At 43.2% G+C, this 21,425-nt stretch overlaps 1 protein-coding gene across 1 annotated transcript; it reads left to right on the top strand.

The window, feature by feature from the left end:
- The first annotated feature begins 777 nt into the window (after positions 1 to 777).
- On the top strand, positions 778 to 4,407 carry LOC120986942 (zinc finger BED domain-containing protein 5-like). The gene is given in 4 exon segments (XM_040415628.1): positions 778 to 849; positions 2,638 to 2,764; positions 2,767 to 3,871; positions 3,873 to 4,407. Coding segments are annotated over 4 exon segments (1,839 nt in total).
- The last annotated feature ends 17,018 nt before the right edge of the window (positions 4,408 to 21,425 follow it).

Genomic DNA, 21,425 nt, shown 5'->3' on the forward strand with positions numbered 1-21,425 from the left:
ATGTATTCTGGTGCACTCCGTTCTGTTCAGTTCCGTTTTGTCCCCAATGGCAATGAATGGGGACAAAACGGAAGCGTTTTTCTCCGGTATTGAGATCCTCTGCCGGATGTCAATACTGGAAAATGTAAACGCAAGTGTAAAAGTAGCCTAAGTCATCTACTTAATTGAGGCATCCTTCAACACACCCACTACCATTCCTCCATCAGACATGAAAATGAAGTTGTACCGATGAAGCTGGCTGACCTGTTACATGTGCACTTGGCCACTGAAGGCATCTGTGTTGGTCCCATGTTCATATGTGCCCACACTGCTGAGAAGTTATAATATATGCAAATAAGTCTCTAGGAGCAACAGGGGCATTGCCATTACACCTAGAGCAGCGGTTCTCAACCTAGGGGTCACGACCCCTTTGGGGGTCGATCGGCCCTTTCCGGGGGGTCGCCTGAGGCTTCCTATTAGTGCTGCACGATTGTAGCGTTACATTACCCTACTTCGTGAGATTTCCCTACCTCCTGACTTCCCGTCGCACTGCTAATGACGTGAGGAGGCGTTCCTGAGTTTTGACGATCTGCGCATGCGCAAACCGACAGTTTATGGAAAATCTCAGCGGAGTTCAGCTTCACACCGGGACACTGCGCATGCGCCGGCCGGAGTTAGCCGCGCTTGCGCACTGGGCCGTAATATTTCCCCACTAAGGCTCTCCTGCGCATGCGCAGTGTCCCGATGTAAAGCTGAACTCCGCTGAGATTTTCCATAAACTGTCGGTTTGCGCATGCCATGCCGCAGATCGTCAAAACTCACGTCATTAGCAGTGCGACAGGAAGTCGGGAGGTAGGGAAATCTCACGAGGTAGGGTAGTATAACGCTACAAATAGGAGAGAGATTGTTTCACACAGGAGTAACATACTTTACACGCAAAGCCAGTTATGTGCGCAGTTTAGGACACATGAGGGGACACATAGGGCCATGAGGGGGACCAGCATAAGATGCTATATGTCTTATGCTGGCCCCCCTCATGGCCCTATGTGTCATAGCACACATCCCCTGTAACAGCGTACTCCACAGATCCACCCCATAACAGTGCCATCCACAGATCCCCCATAACACTGTCCTCCACAGATCCCCATAACACTGTCCTCCACAGATCCCCCATAACACTGTCCTCCACAGATCCCCCATAACACTGTCCTCCACAGATCCCCCATAACAGCGTCCTCCACAGATCCCCCATATAACAGCGTCCTCCACAGATCCCCCACAACACAGCGCCATCCACAGATCCCCCCACAACACAGCGCCATCCACAGATCCCCCCACAACACAGCGCCATCCACAGATCCCCCACAACACATTGCCATCCACAGATCCCCCCACAACACAGCGCCATCCACAGATCCCCCACAAACAGCGTCATCCACAGATCCCCCATAACTCAGCGTCATCCACAGATCCCCCATAACTATGTCATACCCAGCCGCGCCAGTGGCTCATATGGGAAAATCCAAGCAAATAGACCTCTAGTACAATTCCCTTTAAAATATCGCATCGCATATCGTTATCGCAATTTTTAGGGCCCTAATCACAATCGCACAAAATTCCCATATCGTGCAGCCCTACTTCCTATTGTGGGTCGCCCGCACAGCGGCAGCGGCCCCTTATCCTCGCGCACAGGAAGTGATGTCCTAGCACTGCCTGTGCTTGAAGGAGCCTGATGTCTGGACGGGTAAGTCGGGCCGCCTGTCTGCTGAGGTCCGAGTTTTTTCGTTAATGACACCGCCGCTGAGCACCACTGCCACCAATGATTTAATTGAGCCTGGCTAATTTTATTTTAATTATTTGGCTGAGCAAGGCTTAATTTATTTGGGGGAGACCTGAAGCCCCGCTGATTTATTTATTTGGGGGACCCTGAGCACTTCTGGTTTATTTATTTGGGGGGGACTTGAAGCACCACTGATTTATTTATTTGAGGGGTACCCTGAGCACCACTTTTTTTTTTTTTTTTTTTTTTTTGGGGGGGGGGGGGTGGGGTGAGCACCACTGATTTATTTTTTAGGGGGTATTTGTTGTTTATTATTTATTTTAAAGTTATTTATTTGGTTTACAAATATTTTGTATTTATGGTTCAATCATATTTATTGAAGCAAAAATGAAAATGAGTTACAAAGTCACATAACAAGTGAGGAAAAGGGCAATATAACCTGTGCCCAATTATAAAGGAAACATGACTATCATAAGTATGCAAAGAAGTGTGACGAATCTGAACAAATAAGACCAAGACAAGGGCTGGAAAACAGGGGGGAAGGAGATACGGGGGGGGGGGGGGGGATGTGAAGAAAATAAGTATTTATGCTAAAGTTCTGTGGTTATGAATGAATACTTGTGTATTTGAATTAACATTTGGTGTATTGGTGTCTGTGCGTGTTTTTGGTGGGTCATCAGACCCAATTCTCCAGGTGGGCCACGGGAGTTCTAGTCCGACACTGGGGTTGGCGCCATTGTATTTATGCAGACTGGTCACACATCTGCAGAGAGCAGGTATTGTAGAAAGCAGCTGGTGTGTTAAAGGCATTGGAGGTAAGACAGGGCAACACTTGAATTATTGTTCATCAGCTATTGTCATATATTATTTTCATTTAGATAACAAACCATCCCATGACAATGGATCGTGTAGAGAAGAACCCTAAAATAAGAAAATATAGTGAGGATTTTTTACAGTATGGTTTTACCTCAATAATTACAGTAGGCATTGAGAAACCACAATGTGTGAAGTTCTATCAGCTGAATCTATGAAGCCAAACAAACTAAAACGCCATTTTGATAGCAAGCATCCGAGCTTTGCCGGCAGGGATACCAACTATTTTAGAAGCAAAGCTGATGCACTCAAAAAAGCCAGACTTGACACTGGTGGCAATTATTACAAACAAAACGTAGCAGCCGTTGAAGCTTCATATTTGGTGGCACGTAGAATTGCCAGAGCTATGAAACCTCACACCATTGGTGAGGATTTACTGTTGCCAGTGGCCAAAGGACATTGTGAAAATGACATTGTTATGATCGGAGACGAATATGTTACGAAATTTAATGCAATTTCCTTATCTAACGATACTGTTCGCAGACGATTAGATGACATGTCGGCTGATATTCTTAGTCAGGTAGTACAGGAAATTAAATCTGCTCCACTTCCAATATTTAGTATCCAGCTTGATGAATCTACAGACGTGGCAAACTGTTCACAGTTACTGGTTTTTGTGAGGTATATTAATGACGGCGACTTTAAAGATGAGTTTCTTTTTTGCAAACCTCTTGAAACGACAACTACTGCACATGATGTATTTGACAAAGTTGGATCATTTCTGAAAGAGCATCAGATCTCTTGGGAAAAGGTTTGTGGTGTTTGTACTGATGGTGCTCCAGCTATGCTAGGATGTCGATCTGGATTTCAACGTTTGGTACTGAATGAGTCACCAAAAGTCATTGGAACTCACTGTATGATTCATAGGCAAATATTAGCAACGAAGACGCTGCCACAAAATTTACAGGAAGTTATGAAAAGCGTCGTAAGTTGTGTCAATTTTGTAAAGGCGAGCAGTTTAAACAGTCGACTGTTTTCGCATCTGTGCAACGAGTTGGATGCGACACACAATGCTTTGTTATTTCATACTGAAGTAAGATGGTTATCAAGAGGAAAAGTTTTAAAACGTGTTTTTGATCTTCGTGATGAACTCAGAATGTTTTTTAATCAGAAGGCAAAACCACAGTTTGAGGCACTTTTCAGCGATAAAAGTGAACTGCAGAAAATAGCTTATTTAAATTTATCACTGCAAGGACCAAATGCAACGTGCCTTGATTTGTCTGAAAAGGTTCGATCATTCCAAAAAATTGGATAACAATAATATTTACATGTTGCCTACCTTAGCTGCTTTCTTTGAGGAACATGGCATTGAACCAGACAAAAGAATTACAATGATAATTTCTGTGAAAAAACACTTGCATATGCTTGAAGATGAAATTTCATTGTACTTTCCAAATCTACCGGACACCCCATTTGCTCTGGCCAGAGGCCCATTCTCAGTCGAAGTTGAAGATGTTCCTGAGACAGCACAAGAGGAGTTCATTGAACTTATTAACAACGATGCAGCGAGAACTGATTTCTCTACAATGCCAGTTGCAAAATTCTGGATCAAGCATTTGCAGTCATATCCTGTTCTGTCTGAGACTGTGTTGCGCCTTCTTCTTCCATTTCCAACAACTTATCTATGTGAAACAGGGTTTTCCAGCTTGTTGGTTATCAAGTCTAAATACGGAAGTAGACTTGTTGTGGAAGATGATCTTCGGTGTGCTCTTGCAAAGACTGCCCCAAGAATTTCTGATCTGGTGAGAAGGAAGCAATCTCAACCTTCGCACTAACGTTGGCTGTTTTATGTATACTGTTGCAAAATGTAGCGATGTTGTTTACTGTTGTTATATTAAGTATGTTACCCATGCTACACCATGCTTCAATACAAAATTTCATTTATTTGTAATTAGAAATAAATATTTGACAATATATAACATTTTGTCTTTGTGATTAATTACTCTGCTTTAATTATGTTCAATTTGTAGCAATAAAAATACATCCTGCATATCAGATATTTACATTACAATTCATAACAGTAGCAAAATTTGTTATGACGTAGCAAGGAAAAAAATGTAATGGTTGGGGGTCACCACAACATGAGTAACTGTATTAAGGGGTCACGGCTTTAGAAAGGTTGAGAACCACTGACCTAGAGGCTCGCACTGCCTGATAAGATGATTGAAAATAAAACAAATAATCTCCTTCTCTCAGAGCGCCTGCAACGAATGAAGACAGGCGCGGGATTTGAATTGCAGACAGGGCCAGTCAGAGGACAAGCGCGTTCGCTGGCCCTGTCAATCAACATGAGGAGGGGGCGTCTTTATGAGAGGAGGATGCGGCTGCTACCAGCAAGTAGCCACCCTACTTGCTGGTAGAGAGGTAATTAACATATTATAAAAGTACGTTTTTTTATTAAACTACTGAACGAAAATGAGTAAGAGCATTATAGATTGATATATCGCAGTATAAGGAATTTAAGTAGCCAAAAAAAAAGTACTTTAGTGGGGTGACAGAAGCCATTTAATGAATGAGGAGATTGGCGGTGAAGCTTTCTGCCCTGCCAGCTGTAAACAGTGATCTCTCCCCTCATCTCTATGATCAGTGGAAGGAGGAAACAGAAAGCTAAACCATCATTCAGTTTCCTGCTATGGATCATAGAATTTAGAAGGACACGGATCAGTCTGCATTTACGGTGGAGCAGCCTGAGATAGGGGAGCATGAACATCAGTATGTGTGGAGGGGAAGCTGCCTGTGCGACAGAGGAAGGCATGGAAAGTATCATCATGTAGTTACTTGGACTCCGTCTGGCTTTGATGTTCTCTTTGTACCTGTGTATCAAACACTCCCAGGCAACACAAAAAATAAAGCACAGCTACCCAGATTTCTGACAAATTTGCAATTTTTCATTAAGTAGAATAAATGAATTAAAAATTGGAAAAAATTGTAATTAAAGAGAAAGTCTTGCTCCAGCTCATCCACTTTATATCGGAATAGGTGGATCTGGTCTTTCATAAATATGGCTCATTCTGAATACCATATTTCTCAATGTATTTACACCAGACAATTGCCATAAATACATTGATAAATCTCCTACTTACAGTTCTAAAGCCTTACTTCCCTTCACATAGGATATTATAAAACTGGCTGCCTGCAGTCACCAATAGCGGGAGCTAAGGCCATAGAAACTTGTACAGTCAGCATTTAACCCAGTGGAAGCTGTAAAAAATTTAATCTTTATGCACTGAGCTCCCCCTAGTGACAGCTGCTGGAAAATGCAGTGGATTTATATTTGGAAGTGAAGAAGTTCAGCGCCAAGCGCCCCCTCCCCTACCTCCAGACCCCATAGCAGCTGAGTGGTCTTCCTCCAAGACAGGTACACCACTGACTTCTTCCTGCGTGCTCCACTAGCGATTACTCTGAAGATGCAACTTAGGAATTCCCAGCAGTGAAGTTCAGATCCTTGTATAGAGGTTAAAAGCTGAATTCCTATGATACCTTATAATTTGAGCAGTCAGCGCAAAGTTTGACTGTTGTAGTGCTTTTGATGAATAGGTAAAACAGCCATTAAAGGAAGTATATGAGAAAAGAGGGCATAGAGTCTATGAAACGGCTTGAGGGAGTAGTCTGTGTGAGCAGACTAGAATTGATACTCACACGGTCCCCAGCACAAAGCTCTAACACTCAGTTACCCTTAAAGGGTCTGAGTACAACTGCCCATAGAAGTCAATGGAATGGAGGGTGGAAGGGGAGTGAGGTGCTAGAGAGAGAAAGAGGCATATTTTTCTTATACGATATTTTACAAAGTTTTTTTTTATTCACATGTACTATTGATTTATGTAAAGTTTGTTGAAAGGTTAACCATTTAAGCAAAAAACAAACTTTTTTTTAAACATTGGCACACAGTATATAAAATCTAGAAAGATATTGAACAGAAATGTACAAAGGCACAATGGCAAAGTATACAGACAGTGCAAACAATGCATTCTGACCAGATATATAAGCAATCTTTATAATATGTGGATTTTTTTCATGGCGCACAGTAAATACTTCTAAACTGAAAAACAGAAATATTAGCAATACTATATAAGCATACAATAATGTACTATGCAGAATGAGATCCCTGCTGAGTGATTACTACTTACGGCTCAGAATTCAGAGAGATGGACATTGCTGCTACTAAAACAAGTTATCCAGAAGCTGGCAGGGCAATCCAAGGGGATCATGAAAACCGTGTGATTAGTGTTGCAAGGAATGAGTTGAATGGACAGGACGTCTGAGAGTGCGGGGGTCCCAGGCCACCCTCCCAGAACTTATAATTAAAACTTTCCTGTTGTAGAGCACATATTGTTGATGGAAACAGACTCAATTAGGGGCCCTTGGAAGCTGTAATAAGAGAAATGCCAAAGTTCTGCCTTTTGAGAATAGAACTAATGAGTTTTGCTCCGACATACTGACCCATGTTAACTGCTTTGATACACAGGGGACACATACCAGATCTTCACCAAATTTATCCCATATCATATTTTTCCAACGTATGGCCTCCTCTATGGGGCTTGGGAAACCTTGAAGGACGTAAACCTGATATCAGGTACATCACTACAATGCAGTTATTTTCATGAAGAGCCATCCTTTTAGGTTGCTTTTAAAGGACATCTGTCAGCAGATTTGTTCCTATGACACTGGCTCATCTGTTACATGTTCACTTGGCAGCTGAAGGCATCTGTGTTGGTGCCATGTTCATATGTGCCCCCATTGCTGAGAAAAATGAAGTTTTGATACATGCAAATGAGCCTCTAAGAGCAACGGGGGCGTTACCGTTACACCTAGAGGCCCTTGCTCTCTTTAAAACTGTTGCACCCTGCACCACTTTGATTGACAGGACCAGTCGTGATGATGTTTTCACTGCCTGGCTCTGTCAAAGTGCACATGGGACCAGAACAGATGCCTTCAGCTGTCAAGCGCACAGGTAACAGGTCAGCCAGTTTCTTAGGCACAAATCTGCTGACAGATGCCCTTCATATAGAGCAACTGAAAAATATTGTATTTATACCTTGAAAATGTTGGCCCTAAATACAATATCTATACAACTTATACACTCACCTAAAGAATTATTAGGAACACCTGTTCTATTTCTCATTAATGCAATTATCTAGTCAACTAATCACATGGCAGTTGCTTCAATGCATTTAGGGGTGTGGTCCTGGTCAAGACAATCTCCTGAACTCCAAACTGAATGTCAGAATGGGAAAGAAAGGTGATTTAAGCAATTTTGAGCGTGGCATGGTTGTTGGTGCCAGACGGGCCGGTCTGAGTATTTCACAATCTGCTCAGTTACTGGGATTTTCACGCACAACCATTTCTAGGGTTTACAAAGAATGGTGTGAAAAGGGAAAAACATCCAGTATGCGGCCGTCCTGTGGGCGAAAATGCCTTGTGGATGCTAGAGGTCAGAGGAGAATGGGCCGACTGATTCAAGCTGATAGAAGAGCAACGTTGACTGAAATAACCACTCGTTACAACCGAGGTATGCAGCAAAGCATTTGTGAAGCCACAACACGCACACCCTTGAGGCGGATGGGCTACAACAGCAGAAGACCCCACCGGGTACCACTCATCTCCACTACAAATAGGAAAAAGAGGCTACAATTTGCACGAGCTCACTAAAATTGGACTGTTGAAGACTGGAAAAATGTTGCCTGGTCTGATGAGTCTCGATTTCTGTTGAGACATTCAAATGGTAGAGTCTGAATTTGGCGTAAACAGAATGAGAACATGTATCCATCCTCTGATGGCTACTTCCAGCAGGATAATGCACCATGTCACAAAGCTCGAATCATTTCAAATTGGTTTCTTGAACATGACAATGAGTTCACTGTACTAAAATGGCCCCCACAGTCACCAGATCTCAACCTAATAGACCATCTTTGGGATGTGGTGGAACGGGAGCTTCGTGCCCTGGATGTACATCCCTCAAATCTCCATCAACTGCAAGATGCTATCCTATCAATATGGGCCAACATTTCTAAAGAATGCTATCAGCACCTTGTTGAATCAATGCCACGTAGAATAAAGGCAGTTCTGAAGGCAAAAGGGGGTCCACTAAAGAATTATTAGGAACACCATACTAATACGGTGTTGGACCCCCTTTTGCCTTCAGAACTGCCTTGATTCTACATGGCATTGATTCAACAAGGTGCTGATAGCATTCTTTAGAAATGTTGGCCCATATTGATAGGATAGCATCTTGCAGTTGATGGAGATTTGAGGGATGCACATCCAGGGCATGAAGCTCCCGTTCCACCACATCCCAAAGATGCTCTATTGGGTTGAGATCTGGTGACTGTGGGGGCCATTTTAGTACAGTGAACTCATTGTTATGTTCAAGAAACCAATTTGAAATGATTCGAGCTTTGTGACATGATGCATTATCCTGCTGGAAGTAGCCATCAGAGAATGGATACGTGTTCTCATTCTGCTTACGCCAAATTCGGACTCTATCATTTGAATGTCTCAACAGAAATCGAGACTCATCAGACCAGGCAACATTTTTCCAGTCTTCAACAGTCCAATTTTGGTGAGCTTGTGCAAATTGTAGCCTCTTTTTCCTATTTGAAGTGGAGATGAGTGGTACCCGGTGGGGTCTTCTGCTGTTGTAGCCCATCCGCCTCAAGGTTGTGCGTGTTGTGGCTTCACAAATGCTTTGCTGCATACCTCGGTTGTAACGAGTGGTTATTTCAGTCAACGTTGCTCTTCTATCAGCTTGATTCAGTCGGCCCATTCTCCTCTGACCTCTAGCATCCACAAGGCATTTTTGCCCACAGGACTGCTGCATACACTGTGCGCAGAATTATTAGGCAAATGAGTATTTTGACCACATCATCCTCTTTATGCATGTTGTCTTACTCCAAGCTGTATAGGCTCGAAAGCCTAATACCAATTAAGCATATTAGGTGATGTGCATCTCTGTAATGAGAAGGGGTGTGGTCTAATGACATCAACACCCTATATCAGGTGTGCATAATTATTAGGCAACTTCCTTTCCTTTGGCAAAATGGGTCAAAAGAAGGACTTGACAGGCTCAGAAAAGTCAAAAATAGTGAGATATCTTGCAGAGGGATGCAGCACTCTTAAAATTGCAAAGCTTCTGAAGCGTGATCATCGAACAATCAAGCGTTTCATTCAAAATAGTCAACAGGGTCGCAAGAAGCGTGTGGAAAAACCAAGGCGCAAAATAACTGCCCATGAACTGAGAAAAGTCAAGCGTGCAGCTGCCAAGATGCCACTTGCCACCAGTTTGGCCATATTTCAGAGCTGCAACATCACTGGAGTGCCCAAAAGCACAAGGTGTGCAATACTCAGAGACATGGCCAAGGTAAGAAAGGCTGAAAGACGACCACCACTGAACAAGACACACAAGCTGAAACGTCAAGACTGGGCCAAGAAATATCTCAAGACTGATTTTTCTAAGGTTTTATGGACTGATGAAATGAGAGTGAGTCTTGATGGGCCAGATGGATGGGCCCGTGGCTGGATTGGTAAAGGGCAGAGAGCTCCAGTCCGACTCAGACGCCAGCAAGGTGGAGGTGGAGTACTGGTTTGGGCTGGTATCATCAAAGATGACCTTGTGGGGCCTTTTCGGGTTGAGGATGGAGTCAAGCTCAACTCCCAGTCCTACTGCCAGTTTCTGGAAGACACCTTCTTCAAGCAGTGGTACAGGAAGAAGTCTGCATCCTTCAAGAAAAACATGATTTTCATGCAGGACAATGCTCCATCACACGCGCCCAAGTACTCCACAGCATGGCTGGCAAGAAAGGGTATAAAAGAAGAAAATCTAATGACATGGCCTCCTTGTTCACCTGATCTGAACCCCATTGAGAACCTGTGGTCCATCATCAAATGTGAGATTTACAAGGAGGGAAAACAGTACACCTCTCTGAACAGTGTCTGGGAGGCTGTGGTTGCTGCTGCACGCAATGTTGATGGTGAACAGATCAAAACACTGACAGAATCCATGGATGGCAGGCTTTTGAGTGTCCTTGCAAAGAAAGGTGGCTATATTGGTCACTGATTTGTTTTTGTTTTGTTTTTGAATGTCAGAAATGTATATTTGTGAATGTTGAGATGTTATATTGGTTTCACTAGTAAAAATAAATAATTGAAATGGGTATATATTTGTTTTTTGTTAAGTTGCCTAATAATTATGCACAGTAATAGTCACCTGCACACACAGATATCCCCCTAAAATAGCTAAAACTAAAAACAAACTAAAAACTACTTCCAAAAATATTCAGCTTTGATATTAATGAGTTTTTTGGGTTCATTGAGAACATGGTTGTTGTTCAATAATAAAATGAATCCTCAAAAATACAACTTGCCTAATAATTCTGCACTCCCTGTACTGGATGTTTTTCCCTTTTCACACCATTCTTTGTAAACCCTAGAAATAGCTGTGCGTGAAAATCCCAGTAATTGAGCAGATTGTGAAATACTCAGACCGGCCCGTCTGGCACAAACAACCATGCCACGCTCAAAATTCCTTAAATCACCTTTCTTTCTCATTCTGACATTCAGTTTAGAGTTCAGGAGATTGTCTTGACCAGGACCACACCCCTAAATGCATTGAAGCAACTGCCATGTGATTGGTTGACTAGATAATTGCATTAATGAGAAATAGAACAGGTGTTCCTAATAATTCTTTAGGTCAGTGTAGATAGCATGTATATGCATTATAAATGGACTGTCTCATCTGGTACGTACACACACAGCCCCGGCCACATACTGTATTTTTATTCAAACATAGGTAGAAATGATGTACAGCCTTTCCTTTACTATTATAATATAGGAGAATAGGAAAGACGTTATTATTCAACAATGATGAATATAATACACTTGCACAACTGGCACAAATAAAAGCTAGTTCTACAAGCAAAACAAGAATGTGCAAGCCACTATGAAATACTATAGAGTGACAGCGCTATGCTTTATACAGTCCAGCAGAGGGCACTATGAACCAATAAGATGTAATTCAATCATAATGAGAAAAGTTACAGATAAGTGATATTACCATTTATACTGTACATTAAAATGGGTTTAACATATATATTATATGATATAGGGATAGGCTTGGGCCTGTTTAAGAAAAATAGGGGGATGATTTATTTACTTATTTTTAACACTTTATTTATTGAAATTTTTGAACATCCACCAAATCCCGAAGGTTTGGACTATAAGTCCATAATCCAGTACTCATACAAGGATCCCTGAGAGGGAAATACATCAGGATAAAGCAATTATATCTTGCCACTAAACAGATAAGCAGTACCATATTACATCACGGCGTTGTTACGAGTACAGGACACGACAACCATTCACACACTCACTCATCCTGGAGTCCCAGAACTCCGCCCATGAATTCAGATAGTATCCTGTACACATAGCCAAAGGCCCCAAATCTGATCAAACTTATCAGGAGTCCCCCTCGCTACAAAAGTGAGTTTATACATCAGCAGGTCAGCGTTTATCAGTTGGATCCAGGATCCAAGGGTAGGGGCCTTGGGTGGTTTCCAATGCAAAAGGATTGTTTTCCTTCCGTAAAACATGAGTAGTCGGAGCAACTTCCTGCCATATTTGGTAGGAACTACCTCCGTTATCAACCCCAGCAAACAGACTATAGGAGAGAGTATCCCCGGGAGCCCTAGCTTCGTGGAGATAAAAATCACAAATCTCACTCCAGTACCGCTGCATAGCAAGGCAAGTCCATACCATGTGATATAAAGATCCTCTCGGCTCTCCACACCTGGTACAAGAAGGGTCTGAGAGCCTACGCATATGGTGCAGGCGCACTGGAGTGAGATATACCCTGTGTACCCACTTGAGTTGAATGAGCTGGTCACGGGCGCTTATTACCGTGGTCTTCCAGACAGAGCCTAGTTCCTCCAGGTGAGACGCTTCCAGATCCGGGATATTAACCCTCCAACGCTCGTCGGAGCGGCAAATTGTGAATTTTCATAATTTCAACATAGAACGATGAAATAGGTTCGTATGGCTGCTTCCACCGAGCCACAGATTCAAGGGGGCCACATTTCAAACACAAGGATAAGGATTTGAACTGGGCCTCACAGGTGTGTCTCAGCTGGAGGTAACGATAGAAACATGTATGAGGCAATTTCTACTCTCTTCGAAGGCTCTCAAATGAACAGAAGACACCATCCACATACAACTGGGTAAGATACTTCACACCCCCTTTGAGGCCAAAATTCATAATCAGGTAAATGAAACAGTTCTTGCAGCTGCTTGTTGCGCCACAGGGGTATATACGAGGACCAAGTATCCCCCCCCTCACCCTCAGTGTGTCTCCACAAACTGCTTCCAGGCCGTCACTACTGCAGCCATCGCTTCAGTATAATGCAACACTGAGGTCGCCCCTCCCCGATACACCAAGTTAGCCAACGCCTCATAGGAGCCCACTAAAGCCGCCTCTAATACCACCGCAGGATTATTAGCATCTGCCTTAATCCACCAAGAGGCATACACTAATTGGGCAGCGATATAGTATAAATACATATCTGGTAATCTCAGCCCCCCTAGGGGGATGATTTTTTATCTAATGAGCTAAAAATTATTATTTTGATAATCTTTCTGGATACTGTAGTCCACCCATTTCATTAGTTGCTCTCCTTTGAATCCGCTCAAGCTCTACTATGTCTTTCTTGTGTACTGGGGCCTAAAACTGTGCACAATAATCCATATGCAGTCTGACCAGTGACATAAAGTGGCAGAACTATGTTCTCATCATGTGTATTAGAGATGAGCGAATTTCATATTTTGAAATGTATTCACACTTTGTTGGTAAAAGGTGAATTGCGTTCTGGATTCCGTTACTACGGACCATAACGCAATTCTATGACTGAATGTCTTTAGAGGCATTCCGTTATTCATTCCGTCATAGTAGAAGTCTATGGGCTGCAAAACGGATCCGTCCCGTTGCCTCTACACTGCGTGCAGAATTATTAGGCAAATGAGTATTTTGACCACATCATCCTCTTTATGCATGTTGTCTTACTCCAAGCTGTATAGGCTCGAAAGCCTACTACCAATTAAGCATATTAGGTGATGTGCATCTCTGTAATGAGAAGGGGTGTGGTCTAATGACATCAACACCCTATATTAGGTGTGCATAATTATTAGGCAACTTCCTTTCCTTTGGCAAAATGGGTCAAAAGAAGGACTTGACAGGCTCAGAAAAGTCAAAAATAGTGAGATATCTTGCAGAGGGATGCAGCACTCTTAAAATTGCAAAGCTTCTGAAGCGTGATCATCGAACAATCAAGCGTTTCATTCAAAATAGTCAACAGGGTCGCAAGAAGCGTGTGGAAAAGCCAAGGCGCTAAATAACTGCCCATGAACTGAGAAAAGTCAAGCGTGCAGCTGCCAAGATGCCACTTGCCACCAGTTTGGCCATATTTCAGAGCTGCAACATCACTGGAGTGCCCAAAAGCACAAGGTGTGCAATACTCAGAGACATGGCCAAGGTAAGAAAGGCTGAAAGACGACCACCACTGAACAAGACACACAAGCTGAAACGTCAAGACTGGGCCAAGAAATATCTCAAGACTGATTTTTCTAAGGTTTTATGGACTGATGAAATGAGAGTGAGTCTTGATGGGCCAGATGGATGGGCCCGTGGCTGGATTGGTAAAGGGCAGAGAGCTCCAGTCCGACTCAGACGCCAGCAAGGTGGAGGTGGAGTACTGGTTTGGGCTGGTATCATCAAAGATGAGCTTGTGGGGCCTTTTCGGGTTGAGGATGGAGTCAAGCTCAACTCCCAGTCCTACTGCCAGTTTCTGGAAGACACCTTCTTCAAGCAGTGGTAGAGGAAGAAGTCTGCATCCTTCAAGAAAAACATGATTTTCATGCAGGACAATGCTCCATCACACGCGTCCAAGTACTCCACAGCGTACTTGCATTCCGTTATGCATTCCGTCATAGAATTGCGTTATGGTCCGTGGTAGCGGAATCCATAACGCAATTCACCTTTTACCACCAAACGAAGTGTAAATGAATTTCATAAGCGGAAATTCGCTCATCTCTAATGTGTATCTATGGCTTTTTTGCTTGTTAATAGCCTTTGCAAGCAGCTGCCTGACACTGGTTGTTACAGTTAAGTTTACTGTCAACTAAAATTCCTTTTCTAAGTCATCCTTACTCAGTTTTTCCCCGCTTAGTATGTACTGGTGAGATGACCCTTCCCATGTGCATAACCTTACATTAATCAGTGTTAAAGAGCCTCTGTCAGCATATTGCCTGATAGGGTTGATCATGCTGAAGAAAAGAACTACTTTATTTCCTTTGTAGCTTGCATGGTTGTGGAGAAACAAGCACTTTTATTTTTATGAAAATCAGCAGTTGGAGCACCAAGGGGCGGGCTGTAGAATTCGATCACTACTCCAGCTACGACCCTAGTACTCATTATACTCCCCCTCAGCTTTGATTGACAGAGCTAATAGCCCTGTCTAATGGTGCCTGCCACTGTGACATACTGATAATCATTGGTGGTCCATATGAAGTCATTGGTGGCAGCAAAGCAGGCACTATGCAGAAAAAGATAATGCTTACCTTTCCATCCTGCCGGCTCCTCCACTGTGTGTGATACCACCGACACCTCCACTTCTGGATAAGTGACACTTATGGATCCACGGTCCACATTTTGCGAACAAGTATAGGACATGTTCTATCTTTTTGAGGAACGGACATACAGACCATAGAAGATAAACGGGTTTGCAAAAAGTGTGGACGTAGGTTCTAACCAATTCCACGTTGCAGGCCGCAGTCTGGCTGCAAGGCCTCTTAATGTGTGTGTATTAGACTTTTCCCTGCAGTACTGCAGGGTTTAATTCTGTTTCTGTTCCTGTGCTTAGCTGCTTGACCAATGAGCTAATCAACTTACTTATATAGCTGTGTTGTTGACCCCACTTCCTTGCCTGAGCAACTGGTCTCTACAGATCTTGCTAGGTCTCTGTAGCTTGCTAGTTATTGTAAAGAGATTGTCCTTTTGTCTGCCAGTGTACCAATGACCAGGGACGGATTGGCCATAGACATTACAGGGAAATCTCCCCATGGGCTGATGCCCAAGGGGCCGCCTGAGCCCTCCTCCAACCAGTGGAAGTTTTTGGTGATGTATTTTGTGCTGCTGGAAGTATTTTGTGATGGACTGTGATATTTGGCTCTGTTGAGGTGGTATAATGTACCACAAAGTGGTATTGCTGGCCCTGCCTTTTATCAATTTAGACCCAACTACAAAACAGGGCCACTTTTAGTATTTTTTTCCAGAGCCACTTTAAGTTCCCAGTCTGCCCCTGCCAATGACTGCCTGTTTCCTGAATCTTGAACCTCTGCCTTCTAACCTGGCCTGTTCACTGTACTGATCTTGTGCCGCCTGCCATGACCTTTGGACTGTTTCACGGATTCGGACAAACTCCACCTGCCCTGACTTTGGCCTGTTATTGACTACGAGTTTGTCTGTTCCCTCAATGCCACGCACCAGTGTCTCTGATTCCTGTGGGTCAGCAGCCAACCATACCAAGACTATTCAAAGAGGTAGCAGCCTGGTGGCTCCTCTGCAGTGAAGGTCAGATTCCTGCATAGTGGTCAAATTGTGAAAATCAGGGGACCGCCAGGATAACACCCTCAAGACTAGTCCAAAGTAAACCCGGTTGGTTTGCACAGTGGGTCCACATCCACTGTCCATATCAGCTAAAATTATTCTATGCAGAGCAGTAGCAACATGTTTATACATTTGACGTGTAGAAGCTAACTTGAGACAAAAACGTACATACCCATAAATTTGTGGGAACCTATGTGACTGTTATGGGACCCTTGGAGAGAGGGGCCCAGACCTGCTTGGTCATACAAAGAGCATGGAGGGAGAAACCCAGCAGCATAATGGGAAGCCCAGTTTGGTATGAGGCCCCCTCATTTGTTTAGAGATAAAATAAAAACTTTCTAATATCTTGTTCCATGAGGCCAACAGAATTTTCCTACAGTGTCAGATGACCCTACATAGATTAGCCCATTTGCCTTCTTTATGGGTATTGTGAACCTGTAATTCCTAAACATGAGAGGTGGTCCACTGTATGACCCTGGTAGCAACTTACATTGACAGACTCTATATCCTGTAAACTGATCCGTCTTACTACTCTGAATTGCTACTTAAAATTTGAACATGAGAATGAGAAAATGTAAACTTCTACATCGGTCAACGTGGTCAGTGTAGATTCCAGCATGAGCTCAGTGCTCTGGCACAGCAGTCGGTGCCAAAATGACAGAAATTCCTGCCGTTTCCTATAGAACTGAGCGTCCCATTCAGAACTACGGATTACCTCATCCCAACCACTGCACCTGGGGAGCGGAGGTGAACAGGCCAAAAACCTGGGGAGGAAGGGTTTGAGGTACACTGCCAAAATTCAGCTTGCTACTGATGCCTGCATAAAAAGAGGCCTTGGATTAGGCTGCCCATATTTACTGTAACTTCCAAAAAGCTTGAGGAATAAGTACATACATCCCCAACGGAACTAAGAAATAACATTGCAACCCGAGAACAGTCATTGGTCTGTAAATAAGTGCATAAAATAAAGTGCGCCACCCTTGCCAGTCACAGCAAAGCTTTGTTTTTAACGCTGACCCTTTTCCTTTGCACTCTGGAATTCTCTGGCAGTGTACCGAGAGAACAAGATTGTTGGGATTGTGCACAGAAACCAAAGTGAAATGATTTGGATCAGCAGAACAATGCAGACATTCAGTGATGAGGCAGGTTACAGGAGCAGAATCAGCGTCTTCTGAACATCTCAAACATCAAAAGAAGGAGAAGTCTTCTGAGCCAAACCTCATCCCCCCTCCTCTCTACCCCCCAGGAACTCCTCTGCTTTCTGTCACGGTCACAGCCACAGGCAGTTCCAGCTCCATCTATTTCTGATTATTTCTTCTGGTTATTTAACCTGCCTGGAATGCAGCCTGTGAAATCACATTAAACTCTGCTTCTCTTCAGAGGTCTCAGGGCCTGGCGGTGCTTGCTGGAATCTGCAAACCTTCTTACTCAGCTACTGCCCAACTCCAGATTCCTGCTCTGGGATATGAACTAAAGTGACAGCAAAACACAATCGTGTGCTCTTCCTCATCACAATCTGGAGTGGAGCGAAAGAGAAAAAAATGTTAATAATCTCTGTTTGGAATATCAGATTTCCTTTCTGTTCTTCATAAATACGCGTTCGACAAGGGTATGCTCTGAGGCTAGTTCAGACAGGGCCAGGGATGGGAAAACAGGGGCTTATGGCAGATATAACCCTCAGTGTATCACCAGACTAATGTGACAACAGGAACAGATTGCATGCTGAGATTTCGGATAATAAACACCATATGACTTACAAAGGGACTTGGATAAAGCCTGGTTCAGGGGGCCCCATGAATGTGGGATTCCATGATATTACGACTTTCCGTCTTGCTCTATCCTGAGTCCAACAGTAACTAGTATGGGGTCTATTAAAAGTTAACTTTTAATATTAATATAAGTAAAAAATACATGCACACAATTTTCTTTCTGTGTCCGTTCCGGTTTTTTTTGCGGACCGTATGCGGAACCATTCACTTCAATAGATCCGCAAAAAAGAAAAACGGAAGTTACTCCGTGTGCATTCCGTTTCTGTATGTCCGTATTTCCGTTCCGCAAAAAAATAGAACATGTCTTATTATTGTCCACATTACGATAAAGGATAGAATGGGAACCATTCGTTTTAATGGGTCCACAAAAAAAAAACGAAGTTACTCCGTGTGCATTTCGTTTCCGTATGTCCGTTCCGCAAGAAAATAGAACTTGTCCTATTATTGTCCGCATTACAGACAAGGATAATACTGTTCTATCAGGGGCCAGCTGTTCTGTTCCGCAAAATACGGAATGCACACGAACGTCATCCGTATTTTTTGCGGACTGCAAAATATATACAGCCGTGTGCACAAGCCCTTAGTAATGAGCATTCTAGTGATATGGACATGTTTAGCCATAAACAAGAGAGGCAACCTTAGTAGTCAAGATGGTCGTACTAGTCTTCTTTCAGAAGATGTACACATTGGTGGTCATTTATTAAACAGAAGTACGCCTATATTAGGTGTATTTCTGGCTCAGATTGTGGTGCAAAGTTCCTTTGCGCCGTAATCTGCGACTTTTCTCTGCTCACGCCAAGTCTAAAAAACAGGCCGTGGAGTGGTTTATGCGTAGGAAGCAGCCGTAGATCCGCCGAAGTTATGTAGAGGCCGGCGCCTCTTCATAACTCTAGCGGATCTATCACCAGCGCAGGGCCTTATTATATAAATGTGCCACATTGCTTGTACCCTGGACCATGTCCCGTTTGCAGTTTTGATCAGGTTATGTTACTACGGGCCGTCTGGTAGTTGATGGTAGAGGTTATTTCTTACAGGCTTTCCAGGTCAGATCCCCTGTGGAGAATTGCCTTGAGTACCCTTAGTGTGACCGTAAGGGCTCATGCACAAGACCGTATGTATTTTGCGGTCCGCAAAAACTGATCCGCTAAAAATCCGGATGACATCCACATGCATTCCATATTTTGATTAATGGAACAGCTGTATCCTAATAGAACAGCACTATCCTTGTCCGTAATGCGGACAATAATAGGACATGTTCTATTTTTTTGCGGAATGGACATACGGAAACGGAATGTACACGGAATAAATTCATTTTTGACCCATCGAAATGAATGGTTCCGCATACGGTCCGCAAAATAAACAGAATGGACACTGAAAGAAAATACGTTTGTGTGCTTGAGCCCTAACAGTGAGGGGAAAGGGCAAGTTATCCCTACCAAGTCCTAATCACAGAGCACCTGCCCTCATAAGGGCGACCCCATCTGGAACCTCGCCCTGTGTTTGGACCTATACCCTAATGCATCCTAATCCTGCACAACATGCCAATGCCCAACGTTAATGAACTCCTCAAGGGACTTTGAAATTAGGGAATAAATAGGGTGGCCAAAAATTTTAATTAATCTAGCAGACCCATTGGAGCAATGAATGGGGAGATCTTGGATCAATGTGAGGGACAGGGCTGGTTCTAAGGTGTTAGAAAAAGATTGCCATGTACTATTTGATTTACTCATGGGATAATCACTTTAAGGCCTAGTTCACACGAACGTTTTTTTTTTGCGAGTGTACGGGCCGTTTTTTTGTGGTCCGTATACGGAACCATTAATTTCAATGGTTCCGCATTAAAAACGAAATGTGTTCCGTATGCATTCCGTTTCCGTATTTCCGTTTTTCCGTTCAAAGATAGAACATGTCCTATATTTGGCTGCAAATCACGTTCCGTGGCTCCATTCAAGTCAATGGGTCCGCAAAAAAAAACGGAGCACATACGGAAATGCATCCGTATGTCTTCCGTATCCGTTCCGTTTTTGCTGAACCATCTATTGAAAATGTTATGCCCAGCCCAATTTTTTCTATGTAATTGCTGTATACTGTACATGGCATACGGAAAAACGGAAAGGAAACGGGAACACAACGGAACTCAAAAACGGAACAACAGATCCGTGAAAAACGGACCGCAAAAAACTATAAGGCCTAGTTCACACGAACGTATGGCTTTTTCAGTGTTTTGCGGTCCGTTTTTCACAGATCCGTTGTTCCGTTTTTTGTTTCCGTTGTGTTTCCGTTTCTGTTCCATTTTTCCGTTCCGTTTTTCCATATGGCATATACAGTATACAGTAATTACATAGAAAAAATTGGGCTGGGCATAACATTTTCAATAGATGGTTCCGCAAAAAACGGAACGGAAACGGAAGACATACGGATGCATTTCCGTATGTGTTCCTTTTTTTTGCGGACCCGTTGACTTGAATGGAGCCACGGAACGTGATTTGCGGGCAATAATAGGACATGTTCTATCTTTCAACGGAACGGAAATACGGAAACGGAATGCTTACGGAGTACATTCCGTTTTTTTTGCAGAACCATTGAAATGAATGGTTCCGTATACGGACTGTGTACGGAACACAAAAAAACAGCCCGTACACTCGCAAAAAAAATGTTTGTGTGAACTAGGCCTAAAAGCCATACGTTCGTGTGAACTAGGCCTTAGGCCTCTTTCACACTACCATATGGCTATGGCCTCCTGCACACGATCGTTTTTTTTTTCCCCGTTATTGGCCATTTTTTGCGTTCCGTATACGGAACCATTCATTTCAATGGTTCCGCAAAAAAAACAGAATGTACTCTGTATGCATTCCGTTTCCGTATTTACGTTCCGTTTACAGATAGAACATGTCCTATTATTTCCCGCAAATCACGTTCCGTGGCTCCATTCAAGTCAATGGGCCTGCAAAAAAAACGGAACACATGCGGAAATGCATCCGTATGTCTTCCGTTTCCGTTCCGTTTTTTGCGGAACCATCTATTGAAAATGTTATGCCCATCCCAATTTTATCTATGTAATTACTGTAAATGCCATACGGAAAAACGGAACAGAAACGGAAACACAACGGAAACAAAAAACGGAACAACGGATCCGTGAAAAACGGACCGCAAAACACTGAAAAAGCCATACGGTCGTGTGTTTTGCAGTCCGTTTTTCACAGATCCGTTCCGTTTTTTGTTTCCGTTGTGTTTCCGTTTTTCTGTTCCGTTTTTCCGTTCCGTTTTTCCGTATGGTATATACAGTATACAGTAATTACATAGAAAAAATTGGGCTGGGCATAACATTTTCAATAGATGGTTCCGCAAAAAACGGAACGGATGCAGAAGACATACG

The sequence above is a fragment of the Bufo bufo genome, chromosome 1 (genome assembly GCF_905171765.1).
Source record: "Bufo bufo chromosome 1, aBufBuf1.1, whole genome shotgun sequence".
In the NCBI taxonomy this organism is placed as follows: domain Eukaryota; kingdom Metazoa; phylum Chordata; class Amphibia; order Anura; family Bufonidae; genus Bufo; species Bufo bufo.